Here is a 19,570-nt window from a genome sequence, read left to right on the forward strand (position 1 = left end):
TCTCTTCAATTGACTCTTCATCATGGGCAATAGGGGTGTGCGATGTGAACAAAATCCTGTGTCATGATAGTCATCTTATTTCACAATAACTATATATCACAATATAGTTTATATAGTTTTGCTTTAAGTATGTTTTTTTAGAATTAAAAAATGATACAATTGAAATAATTATTGTCATCAGTTTCAATATCACAAAATAACACTGGCCTGAGTAAAAAAACTTACTGGAGTTAAAAAAATCAAGCTTACTGAAGACAAGTTAACAGTCAGTGAGAAAATAAGAACAAGGAAACAAGGAAATTACAAGCAATAGGACAAACTACAATAGGACAAACTACAATAGGACAAACTACAATAGGACAAACTACAATAGGACAAACTACAATAGGACAAACTACAATAGGACAAACTACAATAGAACAAACTACAATAGAACAAACTACAATAGAACAAACTACAATAGAACAAACTACAATAGAACAAACTACAATAGAACAAACTACAATAGAACAAACTACAATAGAACAAACTACAATAGAACAAACTACAATAGAACAAACTACAATAGAACAAACTACAATAGAACAGACAAATGAAATGGGCCTACCTGAAAAAACTTCAAGCACTATAAATAAGAAATACTACAACCATTTTATGAAGTAATCAAATGTATAAAAAAACACTGCATAGTCTTTACTGTGTAAATTAAATATACTTTTTTTTTTTTAAGTTACAAAAGTGATTCAGTCAAGAGCAGTTTATCTAACATTGATGAGACAACAGCAGGTTTATTAGGCTGCCGTCACTTTACGAGTGAATGCACGGATCCAATATATTGTTACATGTGTTTTCTTTCTCTACTGTTTACTTTCACTTAAGACATAAATGACTGTGTTTATGAGGATACTTGTAAAGATGGGCATTTTGACTCACAAGTATGTGTATTTGCCTATCCGAGACGAATTCGGTGGTTCAGTATTCACACGCTCTCTGCACTGTGGCTTCATGTGCACATGTCTCTCAGACAGCTCTCTTTTGCTGCTTGTTGTTCTTCAACGGTTTAAAATAAATTGATTTTAAACCGAGTGCACACTGTGCGATTTATAATAGTCCTTTTACGATTATTTCTTGTCAGACTGTACGAACATGATAATCGCTGTGTTGCCATGTCACACTGTAAGATCTCAGTTGTCATTAAAGGGGTCATATGATATGATTTCGTTTTCCTTTTTCTTTAGTGTGTTATGTAGCTGTTTGTGCATGTATAATATCTGCAGAGTTACAAAGCTCAAAGTCTCAAGCGCAAAGACATATTCTTTGTAAAAGTTAAGGCTCAGTCACACCGCCTTAAAACGCTTCGTTCAAACGGCGTCCCCACAAATCTATGTCAGTATGTGGGGGCAGAGTTTCATGACACAGCCCAAATGTATACACAAAGAAAGAAGGCGGAACTTTTATTCTCGCTGTATTATTGTTCCCGCCAGCACCAACATCTTGTGGAGACGCTGTGTTTCTCCTTGTGAAAGCCAAACTACTTTGTTTGGCCTTCCAAAAGAGGACACAATTAGAAAAACAGTGGTTAAGCTTTATTTACAACACTGTTCCAGAACATTACAACCAAAATATTTGACTGTGTGTTGCGCATTTTTCGGAGGACTGTTATCAGAACTTGGGAGAGTGGCTGTGCACAAAGGCTGATTCTAAAAAGTGGGGCAATTCCATCTTTGCAAGTAGAATCTAGTACTTCTGACACACAGACACAGCCTTTAAGTATATTTTCATATTTTAAGAATTTGCTACTGACTATTCAAACGCACGTTTTGAGCAGTATAGAGTAATGCTTGTATGTCATTTCTACAATCACAAATGCAGACATGGTTTTATTTTTACGTGTTCTCACCCCCGTAGCGCGGCACGACACGTAAAAAGACAGTATACTATAATCAGTAATTATGTCCCCAATGAAATAAAACCTTGCCAATCTGACAAGTTCTGGTCCAGTCACGCTGGCAAAGTTGATCAATCAGCTTGGTCATCTGCATTTTCCGGATCAGATTTGGCCTCGAATTGATAAGGTAGTACCGACATTATCACCTGTCATTATTGCTTTGGGAGCTGATGTTCCAAATATGGTAAGGGGCGTGACATTTCGGTCACACGCGTAAGGTATTCGGGCCAATCACAATGCACTGGATCGCTGGCCAATCAGAGCACACACAAGAACGATGAGTTTTGTAAAAATCGACGCATTTCAGAAAGGCGGGTCATAGAAGAGCAACAATAATGTACGGTATGTGTGAAATAATGACTTTTTTTTTAACCTAAAACCACATAAAGACATTGCATTAAACCAAATACACAAAATATTGTTCTTTTTAGAATAATCATGTGACTCTTTAATGTCTGTCAAGACACGTTAAAAACGCACGCACTCAAGAGCTTGTCCAGAGTTTTACATCATCAATCAATGACACTTTCGGTGACAGTGAGCTGCATTACACGCGGTATTGAAATGGAGGCTACAAAGAAATCTCTAACATTTAATTTTGGTCATGGCTTGTCTTGAAAAACAAACGGCAGACAATTTGGCAGTCGTCGTAGAAGTCACACTGCAGGACTGTGAGTCAAATCTTCTGACACTGCCAGAATTTTGTCGGAGGTAAAATTTGATCGCAACGGTCATTAATCGGCTGTCGGTCAACATGTCAAACTAACAATCAATGACTTCATATTTTAGCCAAGGATCAGAGGAATCTTTTAGGATTTGCAAAATTTGTCTCAGACGGCAAAATCGTGGCCAAAATCGCAGTGTGCATCCGGCTTAAGTGTTTGCAGTGTACCTTGATTCCTAAATTGGTGGCATTTCCCCCTGTGAATCAAATGACTCACTATGACATTGAACAGTTTACTCTTTGTTTGCAGTGGCCCGAGGGGAAGTATTCTATTAGAGAGCCCACTGGCAGTCCCTTAAGGCATGATGTATTTTTTCCATCTCAAACTGTGTGAGTGTTTTATGCCTGTATGAATGCTGCAGTGCAATATAGTCCTATGCTGAAGATAAACATTGATTACACAGGTAAGAAGGGTACATATTTGTACAATGTGCATAAATCATTATCCTCCAACTTGAACCAGTTGATTTAGTTGGTGGGTGAGTGGGATTTTTAGCAAAGCAATGGCCTTTTATGAAGGTTAAATGAAAGCTTTGTTTTTATAAAAACAAAGATTTAATTGCAGGTATTGAGCCAAATGTTCTATCGAAAGACTGCGTATGGGCCGGTTCACACAGAAAACATTTTTTTGCTTTGAAAAAACCTGGTTCTTCATAAGAAAAAAAAGTTAGCCCATGGTTGAGAGCCACTGAGGAAGTCTTTTAAGAATAATGAAAATGCATTTCAAAAAGTCAAAAAGAATCAATCACCATCGAGTAGTTTGTAATGTACAAAAATAGCCTTTTAAATAAAAATGAATCGATTGGCTATCAACTCACCGATTTGCACCTTTAGGAAAACTGAATAGTCAAGATGAGTAAAATCTTTGCAACTGCACAAAGATTGTTTATACTGTAGTTCATATAATATATATATGTGACATGATGACACATTAGTATTTCCATTATAGTCTAAACTATTGCAGGTCCCTTGTTCTTGCCGTAGCCCTGTGACCTTTGCTCTGCTTTTTTGATGCATGTTGACAGAAAAGGGTATAAGTGCAGTGGTAATCACTGGCCTGCTGAGGGATTCTACTATTTTTCAAAGCCACTGGGGCCTTATGTTGCTCGTGCCATTAAGATTTCCCAGTCATTTTTTCCCCCCATAAATACACTTAATTTAAAGGACGCTGAGTGATTTGACAGTGTATTAAATGAGCTCTCTCGTCACTCAACAGTTCTGAAATCAGCCCCGCAGGAAGGTTTTCATCCTCTGTTGTAGCCTGCATCAGCACCCAACCCACTCAAGGTTACGGTTTCACCAAGAGGATTTGCTCTATTTAGGCATGCACATCAATCACCTGGAGTACCTCAGCTTTAGACCTAAACTGAACTGTTCCTTTTTGTTCAGTTTAATCTGTCTGGCAGTACGTCGGATAGTCAACACTGATCAAATGGTGCGATGTAGGATTAGTTTTAACCCTTTGAGAGATGAAGCCAACAAATAGCAGAAGTAGGGCACTTCCAGAGGAAAGATTTCCTGACCTGGGTTAAGGATAGATGTTGGGCATGAGGTCAGGTCTGTAAGAAGAGTGAGAAATGGGATTAGATGGGGACAGCTAGCCACATGGCGTGATTTGGCTTGGCTAACTGTGTGCCATGTACAAATGTGCTGGTCTTCATACATGCAAACACTTAGTGTAGCTTCTCGTAAGCCCCAAAAAACTGATTTTTATTAGATACTTACTATTTGTCTTTTATACAGTGCGTCTCCCAGTAAGTAGTACAAGTTCTGCACATGTTGTGGTTTGGCGAACCGTCTGCTGATTGAAGTAAACGGAGCGAAAATAGACATGCCCAAATAGCTAAAGTGTGGGCCTTTATATTTAGCCCAGGATATCCAAGACTGTATGTCAATTTATGTTGTTCCTAAAACAACGAACAACTTCCCTCCTTATATCACTGTTGCATTATTTATGCATTTTCCTTATGCTCACCGCAACTGCATTTATTTGATAAAAAAATGCAACCATATTGTGTAATATTATTACAATTTCTAATAACTGTTTTAATAGTTTAAAAGGTCATTTAAGTTTAAAATTTTAATGTTAAAATTTCAAGAAATTTCAGCAGCCTTTACTCCGGTCTTTAGTGTCACGTGATCCTTCATAAATCATTCTATGTTGATTTGGTGCTCGAAACATTTCTTGTTATCATCAATGTGGATAATTTTTTTTCACGATTTTTTGATGAATAAAAAGTTGGAAAGAAAAGCGTTTGTTTCAAAGTTCTTATTAAAAAAAAAAAAAAGTCTTTACTGTCATTTGATCAATTTAATTTGTTTGCTGAATATAAGTATTAATTCATTTTATTTATTTATATATATATATGTGTGTGTGTGTGTTTAAAAAATGTTTAAAGTCCCCCTGCAGTCAATACTTTTATCTTTGATCACCAAAATTACATATTTAAACGTTTTTGTTCCTTGAAAAAAATCTTGAATGTAACCCTACACCCTTGCCTCATTAAATATACGAGGTTCCATTAATATGCACATTATCCCCGCCTCCACTCTCTCACACCAGCTCAGAGATTCACTTGTTGACGTACACACATTGACGTGATTGGTTACAAGGTAATTTGTAACATCAGAAACACCAGCGATTTCAAACTGCAGTGAACCAAAGACCATCTCAAAAAATACTGGTGCAATGGTGTTGATTTATGAATTTGAATTTGAATTTATTTATTTGAATTTGTACAGGGTTTGTCTTAAAGCATATTTAAAACACCACATAGACATTGTCACCACAGGGGGTGAGACGAGATAAAGAATCCAGTCTTAGTAACTTAATAAAAGCTGTGATGTTTTACATAGACCAGATTGTCTCATGAGTGGCATCTTGTTGAGATCACGACCAGCTAAATACTATTTGCTTTGTCTCAGTAACCTATTATCAGACACTTTAGCTTGCAGAATAAATTACTGCTGTCTGCGAATTGTGCTTGATATGCCCTTTATATGTTTTGTTGCCAACATTCCATGTACAAGTGTTCACTCATCTGAGGACCGTGTGGGCTGTGTGTGCCATTTGGGACGGGGCTAAGTGCTCATTTTGTCAATTTGAAGTTCTAGGGAATTCAGATAATTAGATGTTTTGCTGGTGTTTTTTGTAAACCTTGATCTCAAGGTTATGCTGTATACAGCAAATTTTAAGAGCGTGACTAGAGAGTGACTTGTACATCAAGATTTTACTTTTGCCTTTGAATGAGTCCTCAAACTACGAGAGCATAACCTATTTGGTCATTTTATTCAAGGGCCAAGGTGCAGGTCTATTGATAACCTGGCCGGGTCACGGCACCAAAGCTTAATGGGAAACTGGAAGGTTCTGTCATTTTGACTCGGCCATCTTGTCTGCCTGTTGATATCTCACCGCACTGACCACATACTAAGGTCGTCTCTGTTTAGTCATCCATGGCTAATTTTGTTAGCTAAATATGGAGCCCTTTATCTGTCAGCACAGATCATTTCAGGCAGCCCAAAATTAGGACACAGTTGAGACCAGTGCCCTGTGGTGAATGCATCAGGCTCTTAGCGAGTAGCATGTGCACCACATTAACTAATATCTCAAAGACTTGTTTTAATCACACACAAAACATTCACAGCTGCAAAAGAATAGTTAATGCGTCTCTTGCGGAATAATTGCCTAGTTATTAGATGTTGCTTTCATGCAAAATCACTATGTGAAACAGAAGCACTTAAAGGGCTTCTACTGGGCTCTGCTAATTTGCACGCTTTTGTGACTTGGAAACCATTCCACTGGAGAGTTGGCATGGAATACTTTTACCCACAGGAAGCTGATAGGATTCACTTTTGTATTGTAAACACAAAGTACTGTGAACATCAAAATGACTATAATCCCCATTATGCAAATATTAAAGTTGCTTGATTTAATTGTTGCCCATTATTGTTGTACATGTCAGATTTTTTTTTTTTTTTTATCAGATTCAAAGTCTTGTGCATTGCATTTTTGTTGTCCCATCATTCTAACTAATGTAACCTCACAAATACAATATGGGCCATTTGAGGATGTCAAAGAGATGGAAACAGTGATGTCTGACACATGTGGCATCTTCTCTTTTCTCAGTACATTAATGGTGGAAACTTGGAGCAGCTGCTGGACAGCAATAAGTACCTGAGCTGGGCCACACGGGTCAAGCTGGCCTTAGAGATCGCCATGGGCCTCAGTTACCTACACTCCAAGGGCATTTTTCACAGAGATCTCACCTCCAAGGTAATCCTCACAATAAATACACTACAATGCAAAAGTTTGGGGTCAGTAAGATTTTGTCAAAGTCTCTTATGCTCACCAAGGCTGCATTTAGTTATTCCTTTAAAGCTACACTGTGTAAGATTTTCTCCCATCTAGTGGTGAAATTGTATATGACTATCAACTGAATATTACTTTCTTGCCCCTCCCATTCCGAGGGCGTTTTAACTCCTACGGTGGCCGCATTATTCCAAGATTAACATGGCTTCCAGTTTGACTTCGTCCATGAGTGTTCCTTCAAGTGATGAGGTTACTTTAGAAAACTATTACAAATTGCATTTAGTTATTTAGTCAGTTAACATGTAGGTTATGACCTGTATGTGAAATGAATAATAGTTTTACGTTTTCGTTATTTTGGTACCATTTCATTGTTAACATCAGCTATCAGGTTCCCAAACGAATGCAAGCTAATCTTAGTAAAGTATCAGTGCTATCGTTATTCTGAATATTGTACGAGATTAATAGTGTAAGGCAATGTTTAGAGCGTAGGCTACATAATTTTCTCCATGAGCAGAGTCAGAGATCTGCCGGCAGTCGCGAGTAATCTCCCCCTCGCATTCGTCACGGTGCCACTGAGTGTAAAAGCGTGAAAGGCGAAGCTTGAATTTCCAGGTATGTCCCTCTTTGGCTAATGTATTTTCAAGATGGAGGCGCAACATGGCTGCCGCCATTCGAGCGACTCGCTCGTATGTATTCTGAGTGGCAGATTCTACGCTTACGAGAATACTTGATTAGTTGGTGGAAGTAATTACATATGAATGAGCACATATAATTTTGAAAGAACAAAGTGTTTTTTGCTAAGAATCAACTTAAAAATGTACACCGTGTTGCTTTAAGCTGAATTTTTAGCTGAAACTTGTCACTTTTGATCAATTTAATGCATATTTGCTGAATAAGACAAAAAAAAATCTTACTGACCCCAAATATTTGTGAATATTAGTGTAATGTTGTAAATAGTAATTACATTGCTTAATTTTATTGGTCTCATGATGGTAGGCAATTATTGGATGAACTCAGGGTACACTTGTCCTATGGGTTTAATGCTGTTACTTTATAAACAAGAAGACTATATCAGTCAACACTGAAACAGATGCTTTTAATTTAGTATTCACAGTGCTCTTGTTGGTGGCATGCACTGACATGCTGTCTCTACCTCCAGCTGTTGTGTTATCTTCTGGGACTTCCCATAATTATACACTGTGGGAATCACCCCTGTGGCTTCCTAGCTACATCATTACTTTCTGTTTAAGTGATTCTAATTAACTGAATCTCAAGTGTAAGGTATCCTGTGGGAGAAGTAATATGATCTTCTAGTTACTGTTTCTTTCCTTTTGATGTTCTCTCAGAACTGCTTGATCAAGTCTGACGAGAATGGCCACACTGCGATCGTTGGAGACTTTGGCCTTGCTGAGAAAATCCCCAGTCATGAGTGAGTAACAGGCAACGTGGGGACCTACAAAATGAGTAAAAAATGCACACGTGATAATTTCACTCTGCTGCCTGTATGCTAATATAGAAGCAGCTGCAGGTATGATTAATATGGCTTTTTCCCCATATAAAACAGTAAAGTGGGCATCCTTCTGTTTTGCTATGATTAATATGGCAATCTGAAAGGAAGCAATGGTGATACGCAAGCAATGTGGACAGGGGATCTAATTTGGAAGGAACATACCGTCCAAAGCCAACTTTAAAGAGAGCTAATAATACCAAAGCGGTTCAAGACCCTTTCTTTCCCATGACCTCCTCACCACTAGTGTATACATATATTTTTAAATCGAATAGTTGGTTGGTTGCCTGAACAACTAGTCAATTAATCCCTATTTTATTTGATTAAACTGGAAGCTCTGTATAATTAGACAAGTTTCAGGGTTACATTTGTAAAATTTGCACCATCTTAAAGGGTTAGTTCACCTAAAAATGAAAAAGCTGTTATAAATTTTTCACCCTCATGTCATTTCATCAGACATTCATCTTTGAAACAAAGATATTTTAATGAAACCTGAGAGGTTTCTGTTCCTTCATTGAAAGTCTACTCAACCAAAAAAGGTATGCTTCCAAACGTTCATAAAGACATGGTAAAGATGAATCGAGCTCTTTAATCCACGTCTTCTGAAGAGACACAATCACATTATATGATGAACGCATTTAATTAATTTAATTCTTTTATTCACATAAGCATAAATTAATGGACATGCATAGAGAACATCAAAAATGCATAAACATGTTTGCGCTTTAGCAAGAGCCAATGATGTTTGTTCTCATGTGTCAAGCCTAAATTATCATTTAATTCCTATAACGCAATCATGTCTTTAAATGAAGATATGTTTTAAGTGCAATCTGTCTTTGTGTTTCGAAAGAAAAAGTCTTATGGGTTTGGATTGACATGAGGGAGTATGACCACTTTTTTGGGGGATACTCGATAAACATGGAAGACAGTTCTGACAGCTAAAGTTCTATTTAAAGCACTGCCGCTAAAAATATTGAATCTTTAAACATAGAATTGAAAAATTAGAAACTAGTCAAAGCTTTTTGAGTAGTCATGTTGTTGATCAACTAGTTACCCCTTCTCGATCCAGCACAAAGCATTGCTTTCTCAACTGAACTTTCAGGTGCCATTTAAAGTCATTGTAAGTGCTTAAGTGTCTGTATTTATATAATGTGTGAAAGCATTTTAACATGTCAGTGTTTTGACCAGACCACTATTCTGTGTTCAGTTTTGAGGGGGAGAAGCTGTCTGTGGTGGGATCCCCATTTTGGATGGCTCCAGAAGTGTTAAGAGACGAGCCGTATAATGAGAAGGTTAGATTCTCGGCTGCAGTCGGCACTCAGCACTATCACAAAGCTTGTTTCATGCCAGCATCTATCAGGACACATAATCGTTTCTCTGTATTCATTTCTAGGCTGATGTATTTTCATATGGCATTATTTTGTGCGAGATCATTGCAAGGATACAGGCTGATCCCGACTACTTGCCGCGCACTGAAGTGAGTCCACAGTAGCAGTAGTTCACTGTTATAAACCTCTACAATAAATGTTTTGGAGATAAAATTTACTACGTGACGTGTTTATGCTAGTCATTAAAACCTCTTTGTCCTAAGTATGACATTCACCCACTCATGTGCTCCTTGCAGAACTTTGGCCTGGATTACCATGCCTTCCAGCACATGGTTGGAGATTGTCCCCCTGACTTCCTTCAGCTCGCCTTCAACTGTTGCAATGTGAGAGTTTCTCTTTAAAAGAATCATTCATGTATTGGTAGTTCTTTTTAGGGTACACCAAATAATTGATCTATATTCTTACCACATAATGTATTTTTTATTTTTTTTATTTTTTTCCCAATAGTTTTATCATGTAAACTACTGTTCAAAAGTTTGGGGTCAGTAAAAAATTAGTTTGAAAGATTAAAGCATTTTATCAACCCAAAACTTTAGAATGATAGTGTACGTAATGTAATAATATTTCATATCAATTTATCAACAGACAAGCAACTACAACATGAAACTGCCCCACTGTAATATCTGTGATGTGCAACATTCTAGAAGTGAGAACATGGAGCTCCTCCAGATTTAGATGCTGATGCTTTTTTATGTTCTTGTTGCCTCCACATATTTCCCAGATGGATCCAAAGCTCAGGCCCTCATTCCCAGATTTAGTAAAGAGGTTGGAAGAAATCCAGATACAGCTGAAAGCTGATGACTCTGAGAGGGAGAGGATGCTTCTAACTGCTGGAGAGGTTGAGAAAAAAAACATGCCTAAAGGTGCGTGTTTATTCATGCAAACGCATTTATTTCACTACCGATATTGATTTGACTAACCTGCAAATTGCCGATATGATCATGAAAACTTCTGTTGTCCATTCCATACTATTTTATTCACTTTCTGGCACCAAACTTAAAGCTTTGATGTGCTTTGAACGCATCTTTGATGTGAGTTGCTTTGACAGAGGGCTAGTACATCCTGTCGCCCGCTGAGGCTTTGCTCATACCATCCAACACTCTCTTTTCATGTAGTATCGCAGGGCCAATGAGTTCTAAGAACACGGAGACTAGAAAACGAACAGGATTGGAGACCGTAACATTGTCTGTCTATGAGCTTTATGGATTGGATGTTCTTTCCTTATGGGAATTACTTATAATGCACAGCTTTTGCTTTTGCTTTTTCTGTCTTTGCTTTGCAATCTCACAGTCTAGTTTCCACTGCTAGTTCATATCCTGAACAAACAAGGAATAATTCACAAAACTGTGTGGCTAGAAGAGATTAGAGGCTCATTGAAAGTGAAAGTCGGATAGGTTACCATTCTAGTCAGATGAAGCAATTCAATGAAGCATTACATTGATAAACATTAACAGTAAAGACAATGTTACAAAAGATTTCTATTTCAAATCAATGCTTTTCTTTTTACTTTGTATTCATGAAGAATCCTGAAGAAAAAAAATGTATCACTGTTTCCACAAACATATTAAGCACTGTTTTCAGCATTGATAATAATAAGAAATGTTTCTTGAGCAGTAAATCAGTATATTATAATGATTTTTGAAGGATCATTATGTGACACTGAAGACTGGAGTAATGATGCTGAAAATTCAGCTATGCCATCACGGGGATAAATGAAAATTTTAAATATATTAAAATACAAAGTATGTATTTTAAAAATGTAATAATATTTCAAAGTATTACTGTTTCACTAGTTTTTGGTCAAATAAATGCAGCTTTGACTTGCATTAAAAAAAATCTTCCTTACCTTCCAAACCTTTAAACTACCAACATTGTATTCTGTTTCTTAAATGTTTTAATGAATATAGGCAGAGTTTGAATTCCATGTACTTATTTTCCAGTGCACTGTATTTTGAGTTTTGATATGTTAAACCTGATTCATGCTATTTGCTTTGCAGATTTTGTCACCCCCTAGTGTGTGTGCGTGTGTGTGGGTTCTGTTTGGTGACTAGCAGAAATATTGTTTTTAAACGGGTTGTCTGAAGATTTCTTGCATCTGTCATTGGTTAGCCCCACCTCAAACTCATGTCATTGTTGTTGTATCAGACTGGTCATTATGCTCTCACTAAATTTTGATGGTGCCATAGTGTTTACACTTGTCAAGAGAATCAATATATATATATCAGTATATAATGCATTTGGTATCATCATGAACTAACAATGAACACCTGTTTTTAAAGCATTTATTAATATACACAAACTTACAGACTCCAAACTTTTGAAAGGTATTTTAATAATGTTTTTGAAGGTGTTTTTTGTTTTGTTTTGTTTTTGTTTTTGTTTTTTTGCTCACTAAGGTTGCATTTATTTGATCAAAAATACGGTAAAACTAATATTGTGAAATATTATTGCAATTTAAAATAACTTTATTTTGACACATTTTAAAGTAATTTATTCATGTGAAGGTAAAGCTGAATTCTCAGCAGCCATTACTCCAGCCTTGTCACATGATCATTCAGAAATTATTCTAATATGCTGATTTGGTGCTCAAGAAACATTTCTTGCTATTATTTTATTATATATTGATGTTGAAAAACTGTCTTGCTGCTTAAAGATATACTATGTAAATTGAGGCCCTCTGGTGGTTAAACAAAGCATTTTGCAGGAGAATATTGTTTTGTTTTGCTTCGGCTTTACGTGATGATTATGCGGATGAATATGGTTATCCTACTGCTCAGAAAACATTCACTACTAGGGTTAACAACCAGTTTAGATGGAAAGGATCTTAGGCTGACTAGCTGAAGACATTACTGTAGCTATACCCATTAATAGATACAGTACTTCCTTAAATTCCAGCACAGCGCTACAACAACCATAATGAAATGGCCCTTCACAATAGATAATGCCTTACAATGAACTCTGTTAGAGAACTACATATGATAATTTATCTGGTCAATAAAATACCTTACTCACCTTTGAGTAATAAACGCTATCTCCACTTCGCTTTTACAACATTTCAAATCCCTCAGTTCTCGCCTTCTCCGAAAAGCCAAGCAAATGTTGATTCACATTTTATTACGAGCTCTGTCTTTCTCTTTTTGAAGGCAGAAGCTCCTTATTTCAGCTTTTTTTCTTTTCTTTTTTAAACGGGTGATTACCTGGAGGTTTGAGATTTAACTGCTCCATGTCAACCTTTCTCTCTCTCGTTGTGACAACTAACCAATGCTGCTCCCACATCCGGGGCAACTTTTCTCTATTTACGGATTTAACAAGACACGCACGGGCGAGTGACACAAGTACGCAATTTCGTGCGAAAAGCATCCAGATTGGTCTTAAATATAAACACTTATAATGGGCTTAAAATAGTGCATCAGTAAGACAAAAACATGTTTTGGAAGAAGGAATTGATTTCAGGATTCTTTGAATAGTAAGTTTAAAAGAATAGCATTTACTTGAAGTGCAAATTCTTTTGTAATAAATAAGTGTCTTTACTGTCAATTTAATGCATCCTTGCTGAAAAGTATTAATAACTTCTAAAAAATAATAATAATAATTTTAATAAAAAAAAAAAATCTTGCTGTCCCCAAACATTTGTATGGTAGTGAAGGTTAATTAAGATATTAAAATGTATTAGTATACATAGAAATTACTATTAACAATTAACAATACTTTTACAACAATTATTTTTCTCACTTGGATATTTTTACCTAATGCGCTGCCTAATGTTAACATATAGAATCTCACTGTAAAGCGTTATCATAGAAACACTCTAATGTGGTCTCAACTCTCTTATTGTTGTTCTAGGTCCAGGTGAAAAGGGTATAAAGAGGTTAAATCCTCTTGCTTTTCAGGATGACAAGATCCCACCCAAGTCCCCCCGTCCACGTCGCAACATCTGGCTTTCCCGTAGTCAGTCTGACATTTTTTCTCGTAAACCCACCCGCAAAGTGAACGTCCAGGACCCTTACTACAACCCAGGACCTAGGGGCTTAACGCATGGGCTACCGAAAGTCAACCCTTTCAGTGCCAGAGAGGACTTAAAAGGTGGCAAGATCAAGTTTTATGACATGCCCAGCAAGTCGGTCTTCTCGCTCATGTTTGATTTGCACGCACCTCACGGCAGTCAAAGCTCATACCAGCCTCAACCCAACATCAGCACTGGTGCCTCTGGCAACAACTGCTCCACCTCCTGGACGGAGCCCTGGCAGCTGCCCGGTCGGCAGTGTCGTTCGCTCCCTGTCTCTCCCCGGCTGCCCCACTCAGAAGTCTTATTCTCATCTCACACCATGTCCAGGAGCGAGGCCGGACAGCCCAGCAGTGAAAACCCCCAAAAGACGCTCAGCAGCTGGGCTAAGAAGTACGCTGTAACGGAGATCCCTCCATTCAAGCCGCAAGCCGACAAAGAGGAGGAAGTGGAGGCGGCAGAGGACTGGTCTTCTCGTGTACCCTCTGATGGAGGAGAAGCAGAGGCCATGGACTGCTCTAGTAGCAGAGGAAGCCCTGCGGATGATAAAGACACTGTCCTCAGCCAGATGCACAACGGAAGTCTCGGTGGCTTCTGCGAGGACATGGAGGCTGAAGAACAGGATGGCATGATGATCTCCAACAAGAACTCGCTCACGCTAAGCATGTCTGTGGAGCCTGAGGAACTCTGTCCGATAGTCCTCACAGCCTGCAAAGCCTCGTCTTCTGGAGGCCACATCTCCAGATGTGATATCTAGATAGTGTAGAAAGGAGTTTGGTCACGCAAACAGAGATTATATGCATTCAATATTTAATACGATAATACGTTGTATGTGTTGTTCCTTTAAGGGAAGGAAACCCTTGTACCTTAAGCTAAAAGGGGACTGAACATGGGAGCAGGAAACAGGTGTGAAACACTGATCCGGTCCATGCGTTAGAAGTTAGCCATCACACTATGAAGAACTCAAACAGGGAGATACAATGGACGGCACTTCACACAGGGCTAATGATGAGACACGTTCTGTTTTTCTGTATAATACATGCTATATTGGTTGCACCACATTAGTTACCACAAAAGCCGTTTTGTTTTTGTTTTTTAAAGTTTGTCCACAAACTGTATCCAATGTATATTTAAGTGAGCAGCTTTGGCCATTTCAATGTGTTTCTGATTTTTTTCATAAGTTAATGAAAGGTGATTTGAGTCTTTTTGCACTGCGTGGGCCTGGCAAAAAATCCGCAGCAAACATTCCATGTCGTCTCGCATCTTAAAAAGCTCCCGTTTTTATCCTATGCTAACGGTGTGTGCCATGGTAATTTCAGGACAAGGACAATTTTCACACTTTGACCTCTCAGGTCTTAAAAAAAAAAAAAAAAGTCCATGTCTGTATCTACTTAAAATCGTAATTGCACTTGAAATAAGTTAATGGTTTGAACTTTTTTTTAATCTGTTATTTGTCACTACATTTCTATGCAATAAATTTAACCAAGGCATGATAGTTTTATAGAGAGGATTTATTTTGATATTTATAAGGAGAAAAAAATAATTTTACTATGTCTTCATTGTCCGTGAACTGTTTAAACCGTGTTGTTGTTGTTGTTGTTGTTGTTTATACGATCTGATGAATAGATTTCTGTACATGTTGAAAATGGTCAGTTTTTGCTAGTTTATTTTTAACTCTATTTTTCTGTTTTCTCAGTCCTGGCTGTTTTCTCAACACTTTTAGATTGTAGATTTGTAAATGAATGAGAAAGAGATGTATATTTCTACCAAAGACAGATCAGGACTTATTTTCCCCATTTATATGGCTTTAATTGTTTAAATGCATGTGTGTATTCCCATTTGTTTAAAATAAATTCAAAATATCTTACTGATTTTTGTATTGTGGCTTTGCTTAATGTACTATTGTTCATTAACCTTGTTGCAGACCTAAACCATCATCATCATCCATACTTTAATGGCTTCTTCAAAATGCCTATCAAGTCTAGCACACTTAAGAATAGTTTAAATGTACATTAAATCAGACAGGAGAAAACAGGCATTATAAGGACAGGAAACCATAGGAAAACTTAGATTTTATTTGTCCAAAAATGTACATAAAGTGAAATCTTAAAAATGAAAGTTTTCTATGCATTTCCTTCAGCTTTTACAGCAGTGCTTTTCCCCCAGACATAGTCCATCTTGTGCACATGAGCCTTTGAAGACTTTGAGAAGGTGCTTTTAACTACATGTAGAGGAACAGACTTGCCACTGAGGAACAGCTTATTGAGACATGTAGGAACGAGAGGAGCAGTGCTGGATTCCTCTGTGTTTTTTGTCAGATTTCTGGCATAAGCAAAAATATAGCCAGTCATGAAAGCGTCAAATCCTGCTCGGTGAGTTCCTCCTTCGGCTTTCTTCTGTTTTGGTCTATCAGGAGCTTCAGCAAGTGCTTCTGGCTGAGATTCCTCATTTCCATTCTTGCTGGCTGTTCTCCCAGGTTCAATCACATGCGTGGCATCTGTTGGATCAGCTCTCGTGGTCTCCTCCTGATGTTCAGGGAGTGCTGGTTCAGACATGGGCATTGCCTGGTCCAGCTCAGCTCCTTCAAAGTGCGATCTTTTCCCCTGTGGGGAACTGCATGACTCAGAGGCCCCTTTAGAATCTTTCTTTTTGTTCTTCCGCTTCCTCTTCTTCCTCTTGTCTTCTTTGATCTTCTCATCTTGCTGGATTATAAGGTCTGTGTCATGTGACATTGTGCACTGAGAGCCATTAGGACACCATCCATAAGCCTAGCAGTAGAGCAGAGCAGAAAACATTAGCAATGTCATATACAATTTCAGGAATACGATGATGAAGGGGGTGAGTTTAAGTGAAACCTCATTACTTTATTTAAATATCTATATGCCTTCACACATGCTCTTATGTTTTTTTAACATGAAAATGAAGGCTTCAAAGTAGGAAAATAAAAAAGAAACAGACAGCTCTTATTCAAACAGAACAGATAGAGTAATGACGAGAGTAAAATCTGGAATCACTAAATGCAAAAGTAAATGCGACACTTGATCATATTCCGTAAACAATACCAAACATCATTAAATGAAAAATAAAAACAGTCTCGTTTTATCCTCAGGAAAAAGTATAATAACAGAGGTATCAATACTGACAATAAAAAAGTGCCATTAAAGAAATGTTGGTCACACTTTATTTTAAGGTGTACTTGTTACAGTGTAATTATACAAATAAGTACTGAGTAATATTAATTAACATGTATTTGCTATATAATTAAGGTTGGGTTTAGGGTTAGTTGCATGTAATTATGCATAATTTACTGTCATTATTAGAGTAAGTACATGTAAGATGTGCAACAAAAACTTATGTACGCACAATTTGGCATGTTTCAAAAATAAACTGAAGATGTCAATTTTCTTAGGCCAGACATAACTTTTGGCCACCTGTGTGTGTGTGTTAACAACCGTGCAAAACGTTTGGGGTCTATAAGATTTTTTTTCTCTTTTCTATGTTTTTGAAAGAAGTCTCTTATCACCAAGGCTGAAAAATATGTAATTTATTCCTATGATGGCAAAGCTGAATTTTCACCAGCGATTCTTCCAGTCTTCAATGACGCATGATCAGAAATGTTTAAATTATTCTAATATTTTAATACTGTCTTTGTGTAAAGCTATGTTGTCGTGTTATGTTGAAAACTGCTGTACAGCTTAATATTTTTGTGGAAAACTTAATACTTTATTCTTTGATTCATAGAAACAAAGCAATTTAAATAAACCATTTATTTTAGTCACTTGTTTTGATCAATTTAATGCTGAATTTCTTTCTTTCTTAAAAAAAAAAAAAAAAAAACTCTTACTGACTCCAAACTTTTGAGCGGTAGTATATAGCCCCAATGAATCTGAGGAACTCACAGAGAACTGAACACAGATGTTGAGGGCTCCATCCTGATTCTGGTTGTCCAAGCAAGGCCTGTAGTCGATGTAGCTCTCCATGTTGCCTGTATATTTACAAAACTCTAGGAACACACGACTCCCATTACCACCGCCTTCAATGTCTCTGCTATTTAGCAGCTTACTGTGGAGGAAAAGAAATAGGCCTACCTTAAAGTTTAGGAACTGAACAGACATGTACATTTTTTACTTTTGGCATATTGAGGTATTACACATACCACTTCTTATAGGCATATTCCAGGTATGAGGCTGTAAGCCGCAGCTCATACTCTGTTGCATACTTAGTGTCATAGATGCCTGAGGGAAACATCTGGGACAGATCGGCAGTGAAGGTGCCCAGTCGCTCAGGTAAATGGGCATAGAAGCACTGGTACAAGAAAACCATGTCTATCAGCCCATTATGGACCACCAAGGGCTTGTTGGCCCGAAGCAGTTCTAAGAACAAGGACCGCATGTTTACCCCATGGGCATCACCTTCCTAAAAGAAGCACAAAACACCCACTTAAGCCTCTAAACCTGAAACCTATGCATCTTCATGAAACATTCTATCTTATAAGTTCATACTCACTTTATCATTACCCTTATGATAAGAAATGCCTTCAGCATATTGTTTGTTGAAGTCAAATCCATGTTGCACAAGGAACTTCACTGACTGAGGTTCAATGATGTATTCCTCTGAGCAAAGCAAGGTTAGATTGTAAATCTGGACCAGGTATGTGCTGTCTGCCTAGAAACAGGAAAGGCACAAGAATCAATGCAATGTCCGTTTACGTATTCAGAGGGAAAATATATGTTAATCAAAGATCCTTACTTTGTTGTCAAGCTCTTTATAACAAGCAAACCCCAATGAAAGTATCGAACGTGTGCGGGCTGCATGGCATATGGCTTTGTATCTGTCTTCAATGGATCTTTAAAGGCAAAAAAAACATTACTTTTGTAATAACCACTTTCCCCGTCATTTATGATACTGGGTAATAATATTTTAGTCACACAACATACTCAGCCAGAAGAGCTTTCCTTGATCCAAGACCACTCAGTTCCTAAAAGAGACCACATACATGAATCATCTTGCTCAATTCTGGTATTAAACACATACATTTTCTCATTCGGTTCAGTTTCTCAATAGAGAATGCGTTTTATCTCACCGTATCAATGGCGATGAATGAAGATGTTTTAATGGCTAACACCATTGCTGCCCATAACTCCTTAAAATTGTTTCCCTGCACATCTATTACAGGGACTATCATTGAGGATGACATTTTAAGTGCACTGGATAAATTAACCAATACCACACATCTGCTGAAGAGAGATTTTCTTAATGGTCTTTACAAACTACCTCTCTAATCAAAGTCAACAAGTGAGTGCTCTACGTCACCGCTGTTATATATTTACGTAAAACAAAATGATGATGCCGTCAAAGCAGATAATGCAGACGTGCATAAAATGTCATTTCGGAGAGCAACAAAACATAATCGAATATATCTATAATGTGCCTGGTAGAATTATAATAATTGCTTGGCTTTCGCGTTTCTCCGACTGTTCCCAAATGTAATAGGCTATTCTAGACGTCAAATTCGTAAATGTGTTCCTATAACTTTCATAAGTTCAATCGCCAGTGTAACATGTGTGTGTATATTTTCTTTCCGGTTGGAGTTTCTTCTACGTTTTATGGCGGATGGCGTAATATGCGTGTTCACCACCCACTGGACTGGAGTGTGAAGCATTACTTTTTGAATTAAAAAAAAAAAAAGTA

At 37.4% G+C, this 19,570-nt stretch overlaps 2 protein-coding genes across 5 annotated transcripts in view; one reads left to right on the top strand and one right to left on the bottom strand.

The window, feature by feature from the left end:
- Positions 1-15,750, top strand: part of tesk2 (testis associated actin remodelling kinase 2) — a 34,930-nt gene extending 19,180 nt beyond the window's left edge. For all 4 annotated transcript variants that reach the window (XM_079877039.1, XM_079877041.1, XM_079877040.1 and 1 more), the window contains 7 exons: positions 6,799-6,945; positions 8,328-8,410; positions 9,696-9,780; positions 9,882-9,965; positions 10,113-10,199; positions 10,598-10,739; positions 13,720-15,750. In XM_079877039.1, the coding sequence (XP_079733165.1) occupies positions 6,799-6,945; positions 8,328-8,410; positions 9,696-9,780; positions 9,882-9,965; positions 10,113-10,199; positions 10,598-10,739; positions 13,720-14,636 (1,545 nt within the window). In that variant the 3' untranslated portion in view covers positions 14,637-15,750. The remainder of the gene's footprint in view (positions 1-6,798; positions 6,946-8,327; positions 8,411-9,695; positions 9,781-9,881; positions 9,966-10,112; positions 10,200-10,597; positions 10,740-13,719) is intronic.
- toe1 (target of EGR1, exonuclease) lies at positions 14,949-19,507 on the bottom strand. Its single transcript, XM_079877042.1, has 7 exons — positions 18,963-19,507; positions 18,817-18,857; positions 18,629-18,725; positions 18,386-18,544; positions 18,036-18,295; positions 17,779-17,941; positions 14,949-16,647 (listed from the first exon to the last, which is right to left on the bottom strand). The coding sequence occupies exons 1-7, from the start codon at positions 19,074-19,076 to the stop codon at positions 16,003-16,005; spliced, it is 1,479 nt and encodes a 492-aa protein (XP_079733168.1). The 5' UTR covers positions 19,077-19,507; the 3' UTR covers positions 14,949-16,002.
- Between the last annotated feature and the right edge of the window lie 63 nt (positions 19,508-19,570).

Source organism: Squalius cephalus (genome assembly GCF_949319135.1).
Source record: "Squalius cephalus genome assembly, chromosome: 7".
Lineage (NCBI taxonomy): Eukaryota > Metazoa > Chordata > Actinopteri > Cypriniformes > Leuciscidae > Squalius > Squalius cephalus.